This window comes from Epinephelus moara, chromosome 3, assembly GCF_006386435.1.
Source record: "Epinephelus moara isolate mb chromosome 3, YSFRI_EMoa_1.0, whole genome shotgun sequence".
Classification (NCBI taxonomy): Eukaryota; Metazoa; Chordata; class Actinopteri; order Perciformes; family Serranidae; genus Epinephelus; species Epinephelus moara.
The window spans coordinates 22385020-22402081 of NC_065508.1; the positions used below are offsets into that span (position 1 = coordinate 22385020).

Below are 17062 nucleotides of genomic sequence, written 5' to 3' on the forward strand. Positions count from 1 at the left end.
AAAAAATCACCCCTTTTGTTGCCAAAAACACAGCTGAAAATGTCCCAAGGTCTCGTTAAAAACACCTGCATTCGTCACCACAAACATGGCTGGAATGTCCTGATGTCTCACTAAAAATTACTCACTTTTGACGCCACGGACACAGTTGGAAATGCCTCATTAAAAACACCTGCTTTTGTTGCCACAAACATATCTGGAAATGGCCTGATGTCTCGTTAAGAAATACCCGCTTTTGTTGGTCTTGAACAGGAGTCTCGGCCTGGGTGTCACGCCAGATGGTTGTAGCAATGAAATCATGTAGATCAAAGAAATAACGTCAGTGAGAAAATCGTTATCATAAATGACAAAAGTGATGGCCAGATTTCTTGTTCTTCTATTGTATGTATTTTCTAGGTATTTAGTTGACACTGCAACGTCAAAATGACTTCATGTGATGGCAATAATATTTTTGAGTGTGGCTACTTTACCCACCTCTGATGGTGAATGAGCAGTAGTAAAAAGCAGTAGAAATGCATGATATTAAACAAAATAAAGACACAAAATGCACAATATTTATTAACAAACTGCCAACAAAAATCAATGAAGGAAAACACGAAAATATTCTGTATTACACTTGACTTTTTACAATAGCATGCGGACTGCTAGATCATGATGGGATGTTTCAAAAAAAATAATTTCAAGTAGACAGGAATGCTCTCTGAAACTGTTGTGACTGTATAAAACACAAAATCATCCAACTCATCAACGCAGAACTACAAACCCAAACAGTTACATTACAGTCTGAGGTATACTGTATGTTGTGTGTGTGTGTGTGTGTGTGTGTGTGTGTGCGTGTGTGTGTTAGCTGCGCTGCTTCTGCACCCTCAGCGGGCTAAAGAACGGGTGCCACAGCGCCTCCTCCAGGGTGATCCGTCTGTAGACGTCGTACTCCAACATGCAGCCGAGCAGGTCGAACAACTGCCTCTCGTCCTCGCTGCACCTGAGCATGTGCTGCTGAAAGATGGACAGTAAACTGTGACTTTTCTGCTGCCACATCACGGCTGCAGCTGATTGGCTGAAACTGAGTGTTGTGTTTACCTGGAGAGGTTGACAGTTTGCCCTGATGTAATCATCAGAGGAGCTCTGCTCATCCCAGTTCAGACGCTCATTGTGCACGTAATGCTGCTTTCTACACAAAATACAGCACATAAACATGAGTCATATAGGAGTTAGTTGTCGGTGAGATATAAGACACAGCTTCTTTCAATTAAACAACACCCTCTGGGGCGGAAAATGGAGCCAATGCCAAGTGCCAAAAGCTGCAGTTCCTTGAATGGCCACTTGAGGCTGACTCCAAAAGCCAGTCAATCCCATTGAGCCCCATATTAAACTGCCCAACTCTACAGCAGCAATAAACAGGTTTACAGTTCTAAAGCTAATTTCCCCCCTTCATGAAAACTGTAGGTGAGGTTAACTTTTATATAACTCACACATTTATATTTTATTAAGGCTTAAAATTACACAAAATTAAGGGCATTGCCACTTTGAGTGACAGGTTGTCTGTGAGGCAACACAACGGTCTTGCTATTCCTCAGCTCAGTCCAAATATGATCTTGTCTGGCTTCAAAAATCCAAGATGGCAACAGCCAAAATGCAAAACTCAAGGCTTTACAATGAGAGTCCACAAACCAGTGGATGACATCATGATGACTACGTCTACGTCCATTATTTTTACACAGTCCGTTTTCAACTCACTTCCTCCCAACCAGCAGTGGTGGAAAGCCCACTTACGAAAGTAAGTAAAAATTATGAGGTACTTGAACTTAACTTCCATTTTCCCCCATTTCGTTCTTCTTCACTACATTTTGGAAGTCAACATTATCATTTTATCTCCACTAAATTTATTTGAACGCTTTCGTTTTCAGTCACTTTGCAGATTCAGATTAATAATTCAAAATATAATCAGTACATTCATACAGATATTATTGCTGTTTCTCAATATGATACAACTATTTTTGCTAAACTATTACAAATTGATACAAGACACTTGGATAAAGCAGCACAGGTGTTTTTAATTAGTAACCTGTCTTGCTGTCTGTTGTTTGGGCTCCACTGAAGTCTGTTCGCACTGATATGCTTTTATTTTTCAGGCACTCTGCCCTCCTTGATGCCATTTGATAGAAACGTTTTTCTGGGACCACAGAAAGCCAAAGGGCGGTGAACACTACATACAGTGTGCTGAACTGTCTCTTCAAGGTAGCTGGTTACCTGGTCTTTTTCAGCAGATGAGGGGGAATCGGCCCCAGAGTCTTCTCCATCATAGCCAGATGTTCTTTACTGTCGTGAGTCTGAAACAAAAGACGGACAGGGTAAGAAAAAGCATTACTTTTTTTTCTGAGTGTGTATGTGTGTCTGTATGTGTTTACCGGGAAGAGTGTGCGTCCCAAGTAAAACTCCATCAGAACGCAGCCCAGACTCCAAACGTCACACGACTGGTTCCAGCCCAAATCTGTGCACAAACACACAGTTAACACAAATTACATGGATCATTTGACACACAGCTTTAGTATTTTTGTGTGTGTGTGTGGGGGAGTGTGTGTGTACCCAGTATGACCTCTGGAGCTCGGTAGTGGCGTGTTGAAACCAGGGATTCATGGTGTTCATGATCAAATGTGGCAGTGCCAAAATCCACCACCTTCACATCCAGACTCCTTGGTTTTTTCTTCTTAGACTTCTGAAACACACACACAACACACACACACACACTGCTAAACACCTATCACCACGTGGCACACCTTGAAACAGCAGCATGATATGTTTTAATTGTCTTTACAAAACTTATACCGTCTCGTTGTTGTACTCCAGGTCATAGTCGGAGCAGACAAACAGGATGTTCTCTGGCTTCAGGTCTGTGTGGGTCAGCTTGTTACGATGCAGGACTGTAACACACACACAAAAACACACACATTGTAATTGTGTGTTTGTTTAAAGTTTTTCCGTCCTCTCACAGTTCAGGATTGGGTCAAGTTAGTTGAATAACACGCAAGTCAGGAGGCAAAAAGACTATGTGAATTAGGGCAAGTTTTAATCCATGACTGTAGAAGCATCGAGATAAAGACTGAGCACTTGGTGGCACTAATGCTCCAGTTGGTTGCCATTAAAGCTCTGCAGAAAAAAAGGGCGCTATGATGCCATACACTTGAAATACTGAAATAATTAAAAGAGCAACAGTCACACCTCAAACTGTGGAAAACATGATGAAAATACAACATTTATGTTTTAACCGGTACAAAACTTTCCACTTCAGTTTTTTTGTGATAATTCAACTTTCGTAATTTCTGGTGCTGCAATAAAACAGGTAGATACAGGAGCAGGAAAACAAGCTGCAATGTAACCACTCAGGGCATGTTTGCACTGTCAGTTTATGTCCCTAACTGTACGTTCACACCAAAAGCGACCAGAGCTTCGAAAGCGGTGGAGGTCATTCATTTTCAATGAGAGCCCGGCAACTTGGGCGACTTGGGCGTCCTGGTCGTCAGCCACGGGTCTTGAGCAACCAAAGCGACCGAGGGGTCCGAATTAAAACTCGTTTAACTTTATGGTAATGAGCTCTGACATGCTGATGTGCTTCAATGAAGCAGGTCCCAGAGAAAAAGCCATGTAACTTTGGTTCCTACAGCACACTTGTTCCGACAATGGATATTGACAAGTCTATTACTTGTGTTCGCGCCCACTCAGTCCTGTATAATGTGTCGCTGTTCGGTTACAGAGACCAAAATAAAAAAAATGAGGCTTGGGACGGCGTCGCAGAGGTAGTTGGTTGGTCTGGTGAGTTTTAAAGTGTGTAATGTTAGTAATAGAGGAGATAATTGCAGGCTAATGTTGCAACGTGGCATGCAAGTCTTCCTTGCTTGGTTTGAATGGAATGACATACGTTTTCTGTTTTCATTGACCAAACATAGCTTTCTGTAGGCCAACTATGAGCTTTTTGACTGGAAAACAGCAAGCAGCAACTACGCTGCTTTCAAGCCAGTAGTCTGCTTTGCGGCTCCTTCAAATTGACAAACACGATCGAATGCCAATGATTCACGTGATGAGCAACTAGAGCGACCAAAGCTGCCACAAATATTTTTGACACTTGTGCTTCTTGGGCGTCCGCGACAGACTTTGCCTCTTTGGCCTCTCCGGTCTGAACGTACAGTAAAAATGCTTGTTACTGCCACTGACAGGCTCAGATTGTTAACCTAAGTGTCTGACAACATTATGGAAAGACCCCTACTGAGATAGATGTTTTTGTTAAAGAGTAAGATCTTTTATCTTTAACCAGAAACAGCCCAGAAATCACCTTCACCAATTCCACCAGACTCCATTTAAATAAATAGTAATTTTAGCGTGTATAGAGTCAGCATATTTTCACATCTAATTGGGTTGGTAAGGGTTTATTTCAACCGAATCAGAGTTGGTGATTGTTGGAACAGTGGAAGATGAACCAAGACAGTTTTTGTGAGTTTTATTTTGTTTCTGTCGACTTTGAGTGAAGTGTGTTTTACAGTGATAAAATAACTGTTCGTTTAAATAGAGTCTGGGGGTCTGGGTTTGGCGATAACAATGTTGGGGCTTCTCTGGTTAAACATGACAGATTTTACTCTTTAACAAAAAGTCTATCTCTGTAAAGATATTTTCCTTACATTTTTAGACACTTGGATTAATAATCGGAGCCTGTCAATGGCAAAAACAAGCACTTCTAGTGGACGTAAATTGACTGTGCGTAATTGCCTTGAGTGGTTACATTGCAGCCTGCTTCACCACTGCCATTTGCAGCAGTCTCGCTGTGGACCAGTTTTAAAAAATGTTGTTCCCATTAGTCACTTACACACTAAAAATATGGGAAAATGGAGTCCAAGTTGAAAAATACCAAACTGACCCTTTCATGCTGTAAACAGTGAGTGAGACATCTTGACCCTACATTTTGTAATCATATTGTTGATTCTCTCACCAAAAACAACCTTCATTTAGTACAAGAAGCTCCAATTCCACGATCCCCACCATGTAAAGTTACCAATAATGACGAGGTCGGGGGTCAGAGGTCACAGGGCTGGCAGAAACCAGTTAACAAACACTTGACTTACAGCAGACGGCTCTGAAGAGCTGGAAGGCCATGTGCCTGATCTGCTCCACGTTGAACGGCAGGAAGTGGTTCTGTCGGAGGAACTCGAAGGTGCTGAGGCCGAGCAGCTCCATCACGATGCAGATGTGACCCTCATGCTCGAACCAGTCCAGCATCCGTACGCAGGCACTGGCAGGAGAGTCAGAAATCTATAAACACGAGGCTTATAGTATCACCATTAGGTAAAACAATGACATTGAGGATTTACTCTCACAATCTGTTGTCATCATCCAGGCTGTTGATCTCTTCCAGCACTGCAATCTCAGACTTGGCTACTTCACGGAAACACTCAATGTTCCTCACAATCTTCACAGCCACATGCTCCTGTCTGAACACACAAACAGCAAGTGCACACAGACAAAAATGAATTCTCTGTATTCTAGGTTTTTTTGGATTTGAGAATCTCATTACAAGCAGCACCCAACAGTTAGGAGTTCAAGGTTCATTCCGCAAGCATGCTTACTTGTCTCTATCAATACACTCCACCACTTTTCCAAAGGCTCCTTCACCCAGAGTAAGTATTATCTCATCTGGGGAGGAGAGAGAAACATTTATTTTGGGTCAGCCAATATCTTAAAAGGCAAATATAGGTGCAAAAGAAAATTGAGAATATTCTACCCACCACAAAAGGTTTGGGTAAAAGAGGCCAAACATTAACAAGGACTTATATTTTTCTGAGGATATCTAGCCAGTTATTGTGGTCAGCAAATGACTCTCATTTCGCTCTTCCCAGCTGGCCACCAACTTTGATAGATGGTGATATTTAGTTGAATTTAGGTTGTGATGTCTGGTGGCCAAAATTCAGTGTCAGGGTGTCTACTGGCAAAGTAGAAAACAAACAAGTCGGCACACTGAGCAGCTCCTGTTTAGAGGGATTTTAATGCAGAATGGCGTTTCGGGCCTATCACTCCCATACCCATAGTGCCTGAGCCAGTCACGTGATGTGCCATACCATGTAAATATGTACCCCAGTATCGTACCAGGGCTACTTTTAATAAATATATAAGGGGAAAATACTGCATGTACACATTTTATGTCCTACATATATATAAACATGGCACTCTTCTGTCATTTATCAAAAGTCTGAGGAAGCGTCGTAGCCTTGAAACGTCAAGCTGCATTAAAATCCGTCCAAACGGGAGCTGCCTGGTGTGTGGACATATTTGTTTTCTACTTTGCCAGATGTTTCTTTGGTCCAGCACCTGCTCCGCTGGACGTTTGGATGTGTGTGTCTTTTGTTCTGTTTAGGATGTCGACTGCCAACGTCAATTTGAGGTGAAATACCGATGACAAATGACAGTGATACTTGATTCCAATGACGTCCAAACCTCTCATGTTAGTGTCATCTTGATGTAGAATAAAGATATTTGGTTGTAAGGTATGGAGAACAAAACCCAACCTCTGCAAAACATCATAATTTTAACATCCACACAATATGAAATTCTACCATCATTAGACATTTAAAATATCATTAACCTGATTTTCATTTCAATCAATATTTAACGTCTGTCCAGTGTAAGAGGCCAGCACCCGTCTGATGTCATATCGATGTCTGGTGCAAGCTGGGAAACTTTCACACTCTTACCCAAATGGATCAATTAACCTGATTTTAACAATTGTCAAAAGAAAATTAAAAGTCTCACACAATCCAGTTTGTGGTGGATAAACATGTTCAGACACTTTCCGTCAGCACATGAATGCAGGTTTCCTTTACATGGTTACAAATGATGTAAATTTTCTCGCAGTTATACTACATGGCGGCACGGTGGTGCAGTGGTTAGCATGGTCGCCTCACAGCAAGAGGGTCCCTGGTTTGAACCCAGTGAGGGGTGTCAGAACCCAGGGTGGGGGAGCCCTTCTGTGTGGAGTTTGCATGTTCTCCCCGTGTCAGCGTGGGTTTTCTCTGGGTACTCCGGCTTCCTCCCACAGTCCAAAGACATGCAGGTTAATTGGTGACTCTAAATTGCCCGTAGGTGTGAATGTGAGTGTGAGCATGTCAGCTGGGAGAGGCGTCAGACCCCCCACGACCCCTAACAGAATAAGCGGTTATGGAAAATGTCTTCACACCAAAGGCAACCTCATCAGTACTGATAAAGCTTGAGCTACTGACAGTTTGCATGAGAACTGACTTCTGCACAGACAAAGGAAGTTAAGTGACTAGAAATAGGTTCTGAAGTTGCTTGTGGTGTGAGTGCAGTCACCTGAATGTTGTTCACAGGATCAAAGCTATGACAAGGACAGAAAAGACAGTAAAGACAAAGGCTGGTGTCACGTACATCTTCCTTTCATCACAAGACCAACATGATAGACCAGGTGTCCCTCTTCGTCGTCGTAGTCCCTTCCTTCACGACTCTTCTTCACTCCATCATTGTCAGCACTGACAGCATTGTCATCGAGAAAAGGGGATTCGAGCTGGAGTGAGTTGTCGTCAGTCTGAGTTTAGTGTTGACATGCGTGCCACAAATGGAAGATGAAGCGATGAAGGCAGGTGTTGGTGGTTGTGTTTGAGACATTCAGGTCGACAAGACAAACGGACAAGACAGTGCAAGAGACGACAGTTTAACAACAGTGGTGGAATGTAACTAAGTTCAGTACAAATTCGAGATACTTGTACTTTACTTGAGTATTTCTGTTTTATGCACAATCTGAATAATGGTCCAAGATATATTTCCATCCAAACTGTGACAAAAAATCAAAACAAGAAGAGGAGGATAAACAGGAGTACGAGATTCATACCGAGTTGCCAGTGTGCTGGCTGAAGCTTCCAGTGTCAGTGTCTGTTTCAGGGTCATTGCCGTCTACCAGCAGAAAGAAAGACAGAGTTGATTTACTGCGCTGTGAATACATTTGAAACTATTACTGTAAACACTAGCAGAGCTTATGCCTAATTTTCTTGCTGTATAATTGAATGATTTACTTTAAATGTCAGTCTATGAGCAGGTATGGGTAACAGTAAATGCACAGAATCAGCGGGTTTACAATGAGAAAAAAATGCACAATTTAAATCTGTAAGGAAAAACCCGTACTGTTTTCTTCTCATATATCTTGTTGACATGTCCTTGAGTAAAAGTTCCTTCTGCACACAGCTTATGATATATAGTTTAAGTTATAGCATTAGTTAAATGACCAAAACACTAGTGGAATATAAGGTTACCTCTCCGAGACCCATATCTGTTGTCCTCCTTGCCCATAGTACTGCTGTACACGCTGGGCTGTGTAACCCCAATGTGCTCCCTCTGCTCCAGTCTCTGCAGGTCTGGCGATTACTGAACACATCAGAAGAGATTCAGTGATGCGACAAGTCCACACTAGAGTTGAAAGCAACTCTGGCAACTCTTACAGCTGATTAAGTGGCTGGATGCATAATACAACATGGGCAGATAACTTTGAGATTGTTTTAATTCTTTAATTTATTCTCAGTTTATATCAAGAGACATAGGACCCTGGGAACATAGGACTCTGGGGAACATAAGGATGACCCCTCTTATAACTAGTGGAGCAATAAATGTACAGTTTGGCTTGAGAGTGGTGCCAGAGGAAACTCCATATCAGTGTGATATCTAAGACTTGGCTGAACTTCTATCTGCTAACTTTGTCCTTTTAAATAAACCAGGTAATGTTAGCATGTAAAATTCAGCATTAAATGGAATCAAACTTAACTCAGTTAGGTCTCTAATGTAATAACTGAATTGGTGGATACAGTATGTGGGTTAAGCTACATGTGGGTTTATGTTTTAAACTAAGACAGTTAAAGTGTATGTATCTATGCAAATTCTGTACTGTTGCAGATCATTTAGGATTTTAATATACATGGGCTGTCTGCATGTTTAATCCTGCTGGATCAACCCCATGATGGATGGATCATGATAATGAGCATGCCAGAAAAGTAATTAATTCATTATTCGTTGCAGCAGCATTACCAACCCTATCTCCAAGAAATTATGCTCTAAGATTACGGTTAGAGACAACGCTTCTTTCAGGTAATGAAAACCTACGTTCATTAAATGTAAGCTTTCGAAAGGACGGCAGGTGTACAAAGTGCAGGACCCTGTCACCAGAGCTTCAGGTTCACATCAAAACTCCTGTCTTAGTTTTAAGCAAAAAGGCATTTTGGTTGCGGTTGGGGAAAGATTTTGATTTCAGTTTTCAGTTAATGAAAAATGGCAAAATGGATACTGCATTTCAAGATTGCACATATTGGGCAAAAATCACCTAAAATACATAAAAGTAAATATATTGTCAGTGAATATTTTGCTTATACATCTAGTGTCAGCATTTTTGCAGCTTGCCAGATTTGTTAATTAGCAACATTTCCTCTTTATGTTGATAGAAAACGTAACTTGTTCTAAAAACAGTATTTATGGTCATGTAAATGTAATATTTGTAAAGATCCTGGTTAGTTTTAATCTGGATTGCCCTTCAAAGCAGGAGACTAAGAGCCTTGGAAATCTTAAGTTGCCAGGTAAACTTTATTTCCTACCAAATAAATGCATGCATTTAACTAGATCCAATAAAAAAAAACCCATCCGTAATGAAATGGTTCAAAGGAATCTTTGGAGTGCTTCCCATGGAAAGACTGTGGAAATGAGAGCAGCTTCTTAAAGTCTGGAGAAAGAAATGCAAATATTTGGACAAGAGGGTGGAACTGTGGAGGAGCGATAAGTGGATCTGACTGAGGGAGCTCTAGGACACTACGCACGCCCACCTACACCGGCAAATATTACATATAAGAGATATAATGCTAACATAATGTAAGGTAATATAGCTTATCAGTTTAAATAGGCTGGTGTTTTCTAAAGACAGAGTTACCCTGAGCATGCTAACTTTTTGCATTTAACATAACACTCTGGATCTTAATGGAAATCAGTAGCAGACTCAGGCTGTCTGTGAAAACAATAAAAAGGGGACCAGCTTACAGTATATGGCACTGCATCATCTTTTTTTTATTATTATTATTTTTTTTTTTACAACAAATAAAAAGCCAGGAAGCCACTGTGATTCCTCCTCTTGGCACCAACATGTCTGTACCAAATATCACTGAAATCCATCCAGTAATTATTGAAATATTTCATTCTGGATCAAACTGGACCAACAGACTCAACAACTGGCTTTTATTGCCAACCCTGGCTCAGAAAACAAACAAAAAAGCATTGCTTGAATATCTTAACACACAATTGGATTAGAGTCATGCTGTTCCATACTGGTACAAGCTGAGTACTTCTAAAAATAGTCAGGGGAGCGTTATAACTTACAAGATCTGTTGCTGCAGCTGAAGGAAGAACTTGCTTCCTATGGGAGGTCAAAAACTCTTCAGCCTCTTCCTCTGGTGTTTTCCCTGTTCTTTGCTGTTCTGCCACACTTTTAAAAGGTGGAAATGTTTAATTTAAAACCAACTAAATGTGTCGTGGCTGCAAGAGAAACACACAGCTCGTCCTCTCGGCTCTGCTCTGGTATTCCAACCCTCCACAGTCCTTTATCTACAGGGGCAAATATTTTCCTGTCTCCTTCGTCCCTTGATGTCCTCTTCTCTGTTTCCAGAGCTATACATAGTGTGACATCCCTCCAACCTACAAACCTACTGTTTCTCTGTCTCTGGGGCTCCCTCTCTCAATCTATCTTTCCCTGGCCTTTTGGAGTAGGCTTAGTTACGACCCCCCAGCAAGCAGGTCACCTTCCACAGGCGAGAAGATAACATGAAACCATAATGGTCCCAGTGGGGAAATTAGGTTTTTAGAGCAGTCATTGGATATGGCAAAGTAAAATGGAACACAAAAAAAACACTGAGTAAACTTTTTTTTTTCTTGATAGAGTTGATTTGATGTTGATTTATTCATGTGATTTGCAGAGGTGGAAGAAGTTCTCCAATCAGAAAGTAATAATACCACAGTGAAGAAACACTTACAAGTACAAGTCCAGCATTTAATCTTACTCAAATAAAAAATAACAGCATCAAAATAAACTTGAAGTATCAAAAGTAAATATACTCATTATGCAGAGAGGCCCTTTTCAGAATAATAAAGATAAATTAATGAATAATCTCTTACTCTTGTCTCAATTCTGAGATCGTTCTGTGAAAAGTTATCCAGTGAATAACAAATATATCAACCTCTGGTCAACCCATATCGGTTCCAGACTTAAAATAACAACTTCTGTTTAGGTGCCACCAAGCGGTAACTTCTGGGGCTGAAAAATAAAGCCAAATTTGGAAGTCCCAAAAACTGCAGTTCTTTGAACAGCCATTTGAGGCCAGCTCCAGAGGCCATTCAACCCCCAACGACCCCCGTGTTAAAATGATACAAAAAATGGTTTTGGTCTCTATAGCTAATTTTCCCGATTATGGCAACTGCACAGGGGTGAATTTATATATAACTCACCTGTTTACATTTATTAAGGCTTTGATTTACACATAACTAAGGGCGTGCCACTTTGAGTGACACACTGTCAATTGTGTCCTTGACTTCTCAGTCAGATCCACCCCTCGTTCCAGTGTCTTGTCCAAAAGTGGTCATTTCAGGCTCCAAAAACCCCCCCAGAATGCCAGCTTCAAAACAGGAGTCCACAAACCAATGGGTGATGTCATGGTAGCTATGTCCCACCCACCTCCACTTTAAACTCCCCCCACAGATAATGGAGTACTCTCTCATCCCTGTTACTTACATTCAAACACTGGTGATTAAATGATTTGATGATTTAAAGTTAGCTACCATTAAAATATGCAACTCTTTCACCAAATGAGAATATTAACACTGACTGTGGCACTCACCTCCATGCCTATTGGTTCCTCCTGTAAAACTTTAAAAGTTCACAAATAATTTCTGGCTCTCAGTCCAAGGAGAGTTTAAGAAAATATTTAGGATTGATATGCCAATAAATCCACATCATTTTGTTCTGGGATTAGATTACAGCTATGAACATAGATACAGATACATCCTTGGAACAGCTTTGTATGCTGCATGCAATACAGCTTTACAAAGATGGCTGGATGAAGAGCCCCCTGATATTACGATGTGGTATGTAAAACTATGTAAAACTATCTATCTTGCCACTGGAGAGATTATCACATGTGCTGAGAGGAACTGTAAGAGACTGGGCCCCAATATCAATATACTTGAAAGTTTAAGTTTATTTACTGTATTAATCCCCCTTAGGAGAAATTCAATGTTTTCACTCTTGCTTGTCAATTACACACAGGTCTGAAAGACACACACATGCACAAACAGGACCTATACATGCACAAAGTGGAGAGATGTCAGAGTGAGGGGGCTGCCCTTGGTGAGGCGCCCCGAGCGGTCCACGCTCCATATTTTGGTCCGGACGGGGACTCAAACAGGCGACCCTCCGGTTCCCAACCCAAGTCCCTATGGACTGAGCTACTGCTGCCCAGAGTCCAGTATAAGAATAAGTATAGAAAAGACAACATTTTGTAAATTCCACCGATTGTGATTACTGCTATCGCTGATTTTTGTTTGTTTGTTTTTATTTTCATGTGTTTCATGTGTGTCATTGTGGGTTTTTGTATTGCATCACCCTGCTATTGTTTAAAATAGAAAAATACTGACAGAAAAAAGTTCACAAATATAAAGTTTCACTTATAAAAGTAATTTTCTTATTCAGCTGGGTAGTTTTTGGCAAACATTACTAGTAAAGAGTGCATATTTTAGGGGACTATTTTTAGCATTTAGTGCTCTGGTTAGTTTCCCCGGCAACAGGACAGTGTGTGTGGGATCAGCTCAAAATAAACTAGTGTGACCACGTTCATGGAACATGTGACCCACGACAACAGTGTGGCTAAGTGCTGTATTTTTCAATGTTCTTGGACAACAATGGATAACTATGGCACAGAGAAGGAACACATGTCAGGCTTTAGATACACAGACAATACTTTTTTTTTTTTTTTTTAATATGACTACAATACTGCCGCCCTTATCTTATAAACTGGGTCTTTAAAATCCAAGTAGGTTAATCAGGTTTTCAGTAGGTGATGGACATCTTGACAACAGCATGTCCACAAGCTTACAGCTTGCTTCTACTGTATCTTCATGCAATGAAAACTTCTCCCTGTCCCTCTTCCACAAATAGCAGACATGCCATTAGCAGAGGGGGGTTTCTCTCGCCCTCTGCGTTATTTCTTATTTATCTTTTCATCATCTCCTCCACCGCCCCTGCAGTATATTGCTTTTGCTATCTTTGTACCTTCGGATAAGATGTTTCAGCATCAGTGCCACCTACAACCTGCATTGATTGCCTGATGTAAAATTTGGATTTGTTCACACTTTTCCAAGGGGAATTAAACAATTAGCAAGAATTTTCTTTTCACAGATGAATACATTGAAATCCACTTAAGAAAACTTTTTTAAAAAAAAATAAAAATACATGCAAAAATACATACATTTAAATAAATTCTTTTTGCTGTGCTGTTACTGAAATATTTACATGTTTTGGTTGACTGGCCTATACTGTAAATGCCGAGGGGCTTTGCTTTTTATAGCCAACAATGTGAAGGAGTGTCAGACCTTCCCGAGCAGATCCATGTCTCCATGCCTCCCGGCTCAGCTGTCCCTGAACGACAGTAAATCAGCGCTGAGGACGACTCACTGCTGCTGACAACATGCAGGACCGTTGTCACTCACTTAAGATCCACCAATCCACACTACTCAACAGCCTCTGCCAGGAGTGTAAAAGGTTTCACTCTGCATACAACCTGATAGGCAGAACATGGGGGGGCTATGGATACTGGATACTAAAAAAATGGATTGGTATTCCTCAGGGATCAATGCTGGTCCCTGTGATATTTTGGTTTTATAGAGTGGAAAAGAGGGAAGAGCATTACTATCATAATAACAGGCAGGTCCATATGTTCACTAATAATATCTAAAGATATGTAGGCAGAACATTTTGTACAGTTATCTATAGTTCACTAACGTATCCACATGACTTTTAGTGATGCTGTCATTTTTCTCTATAGCGTCAACATGAGGTTGACATTTGTGGTTTTGAGTGAAATGTCTCTGCAGCTATTTGAAGGATTGCCATGACATTCAATACACATATTCCCCTCAGGATGAGCTGTAATAACTTTAATGATCCCTTTTGTTGACCCTGAAGCTGAAAAAGAAGCCAATGCAAAAGTAGCCAAAACTGCAGTTCGTCACATGGCTACTTGAGGCTGACTCCAAAACAGATTAAATCCCCATGGACCCCCATGCTAAAATGCCCAACTTTGCAGCAGAAATAAACATGTTTACAGCCTGGTACATATTTAAGGGTGGGCTGCTTGAGTGACAGGCTGTATGCCAATAGTGTCCTCAGCTCTCAGTCAGATCCACCTCTCACTCCTCCACAGTGCCAGCCTCTTGCCCAAATATGATCACTTCTGGCTACAAAAAACCAAGATGGCGACAGCTGAAATGCCAAACTCGACGTTTCAAAACAGCGATTTACAAACCAAGGAGTGACGTCACGGTAGCTACGTCCATTATTTATGCAAACATCAGCATGTCAATATTGTCACTGTGGACATGTTAGCATTTAGCTTAAAGTTTATTTGAAATTTGATCCATTACATTTGAAACTCAACACAGGAACATAGCAGTCAGTGTTGCAGAGTAGTGACATGTAATTAAACCTTTTTAGTAGCTTGTGGATAGTTCAATTACAGTTATATTTGCGTAGCGATTCAAGTAGTTAACTTACTTTAGTGCTTTTTTTTTGTTTAGTTATCTACTGAAACTACAAACAATTTTGGGCCATTAAAGGAAAGGAGTGATATCACTTCACTTCCTGCCCTTGTGTGTTTTCCCTCTCTTTTGATGTCCTCACCTGTGTCTGATTGTCTGTCCCACCCTGACTAGCTTCACCTGTGTCTTGTTATCTTTCCCCTCACTAGAGTATTTAGTGTGTCTTGTTTTCTCTCAGAGCCAGATCGGCTTAGCTCCTTGTGTGTCTAGCATTCCAGCCTTTTCTTTCCCTGTTTCTTTTTCTTTCTTTTTTTTGGAATTACTCTGTTAATTAACTCTGCCTCTGCCTCATCCCTATTTTGGATTTGTTTGGAAACTTTATTTTTGTTTGCAGTCTTTTATTTCTTATTAGTGTATCAACTTGATTAAAATTGGCTGAAATAACAAGTTAAAGACTGAAAGTTGTATTAAAAAAATAGTGGAAGCTCTCTGAGGCTCCCCTTACCCCTTAAGGCAACAAAATGGTTTGGTCCACCCTTGCACTAACATTGGTCTCTAAAAGCAGAAAAGCTAAATGAAGAAAGGGAAACTGGAATTACAAAAAAAGAAAAGAAAGAGGAGGGGCAGGGGGCCCACAGGGACTGCTTGTGCATGAAGCCCAGAATCTGGTGCTGCATCCCTGCCTGGCTAACTGAGTAATCCTGCTTGGTGCAACAACCCCACTTGGACTCTGAAAGGCTGGTGTCGGGCTGATGGACATTGTATACAGAAACAAAACTAACATTCCTGCACTTGCCCATGAATTTTGTTTCATGTAAAACCTGTGAACAGGTTTTTTTTGTAATAAACTAAAATGAGGGGCTTTTTATACTGGTATGTGACTTTTTTGTACTACATACAAAATTAGATTGTCAACTGTCAATATGAACACTTTTTACAAAGTAGTTTGAGCTACTTTCTCAGAGTAGCTTTAACCAAACTAGATTTCTCCCTTAGGTAGCTTTACTGCAATTCAACGTTTTCCATCATGAAGTAATTGGTAGCTTACAAAGCGCTGCTTTCAAAGTATCTTCAACACTGGTTAAAACAAATTTGTCAGGTTTAGTTACAGCTGTTAAATGTCTGAACCTCATCACTGGGAAATCACATTGTTTTCTACATTGAATGGCACTAAATTCTGCCACTGCAAAGGAACCAGAACCATAAAATCAGCATTCTAATCCTTTCTGAAAGTTTTGTTTTTGCAATTATAACACAACTCTGCAATGTAGCTGCCAAAGTTCAAAGTGATTGAGATGCTTTATACAACAGATTTATAGAAAACTTCTCTCTCAAATAAATGTGTCTTTCACTGGTTGATTTATTTATTGACTTGGCTCCTGACGTTTCACAATGTTCCCACAACTCTTTCATAATTTTATTCTACCTTTTCCTGAATCCATTGCATCAAAATGTTCGGATACATGTTTTTTTTATCGGCATATGTAAACTATACTATGACAACACAGCCCAGTCTCTCTGCCACACTCTTATGCTCTCCTTTATAACTGTTGTTTATGTTACTGTCTTTTATAAATTGTTTATCACCATGGGAAATACTAACACTGGACCAAAGTGTGGGACAAACTAACTGACTGTCTAAGATCACGCTTTGGCTCCACGTGTTTTCTACTTTGAATGGAGTATGATCTAATTCCAATGCAGATGGTTGAGATAGGTCCCTGATACCTTTTAATTGAAGGGGATTATTTGGCCCTATCACTTTAAGTTTAACAGTTTATCCGATATGGCTTAAAGTACACTAATGACAGCCCACACAGCTCTAATGATGAGCACTATGCCTGCTGACCACAAAGCATACTCTTCGGTGCAGCTCTAATTCATGAAGCATGCTTATTATAACACAGACATCCCAAGAAAAAGCAGCTTTGAAATGCTATGCAAAAATAAATGACAACCAAGTTTACACTCAAATCCTTGATGTCAGCCAGAGTGATTCCGGCTCTTGGTGGCGTTCAGGTGTATTGCTGTATTTAGTGCAAGTGTTTCTTTTTGCTTACCTGTCTGTTATTGAAGCTGTGACGTGTCCTGCTTCTCTTCTCTGCCTCGCTACTGTTTGGTCTCCTATTTGAGCAACTTTCCCTCCTCTTCGTCAGCTTCCTTCTGCCAGTGTCCCCAGGGGTAACGCAAACACTTGTTGTCACGCTGCATAGTTGCCAAACAAGGAAAGACAGATATG

At 40.7% G+C, this 17062-nt stretch overlaps 1 protein-coding gene across 4 annotated transcripts; it reads right to left on the reverse strand.

Moving 5' to 3' along the window:
- Positions 1-529: 529 nt before the first annotated feature.
- LOC126388333 (dual specificity protein kinase CLK4-like) lies at positions 530-17062 on the reverse strand. Of its 4 annotated transcripts, none has more exons than XM_050041420.1 (13): positions 16884-17062; positions 8301-8412; positions 7883-7944; positions 7423-7579; positions 5610-5676; positions 5361-5474; positions 5109-5275; positions 2824-2918; positions 2584-2713; positions 2406-2488; positions 2248-2327; positions 1078-1168; positions 530-990 (listed from the first exon to the last, which is right to left on the reverse strand). In XM_050041420.1, the coding sequence occupies exons 2-13, from the start codon at positions 8335-8337 to the stop codon at positions 841-843; spliced, it is 1233 nt and encodes a 410-aa protein (XP_049897377.1). In that variant the 5' UTR covers positions 8338-8412; positions 16884-17062; the 3' UTR covers positions 530-840. The 4 variants fall into 4 exon arrangements, with proteins under 4 accessions (XP_049897377.1, XP_049897375.1, XP_049897376.1 ...); XM_050041418.1 differs by having other exon boundaries at positions 530-993; positions 16884-17058; XM_050041419.1 differs by lacking the exon at positions 16884-17062 and adding an exon at positions 10399-10701 and having other exon boundaries at positions 530-993.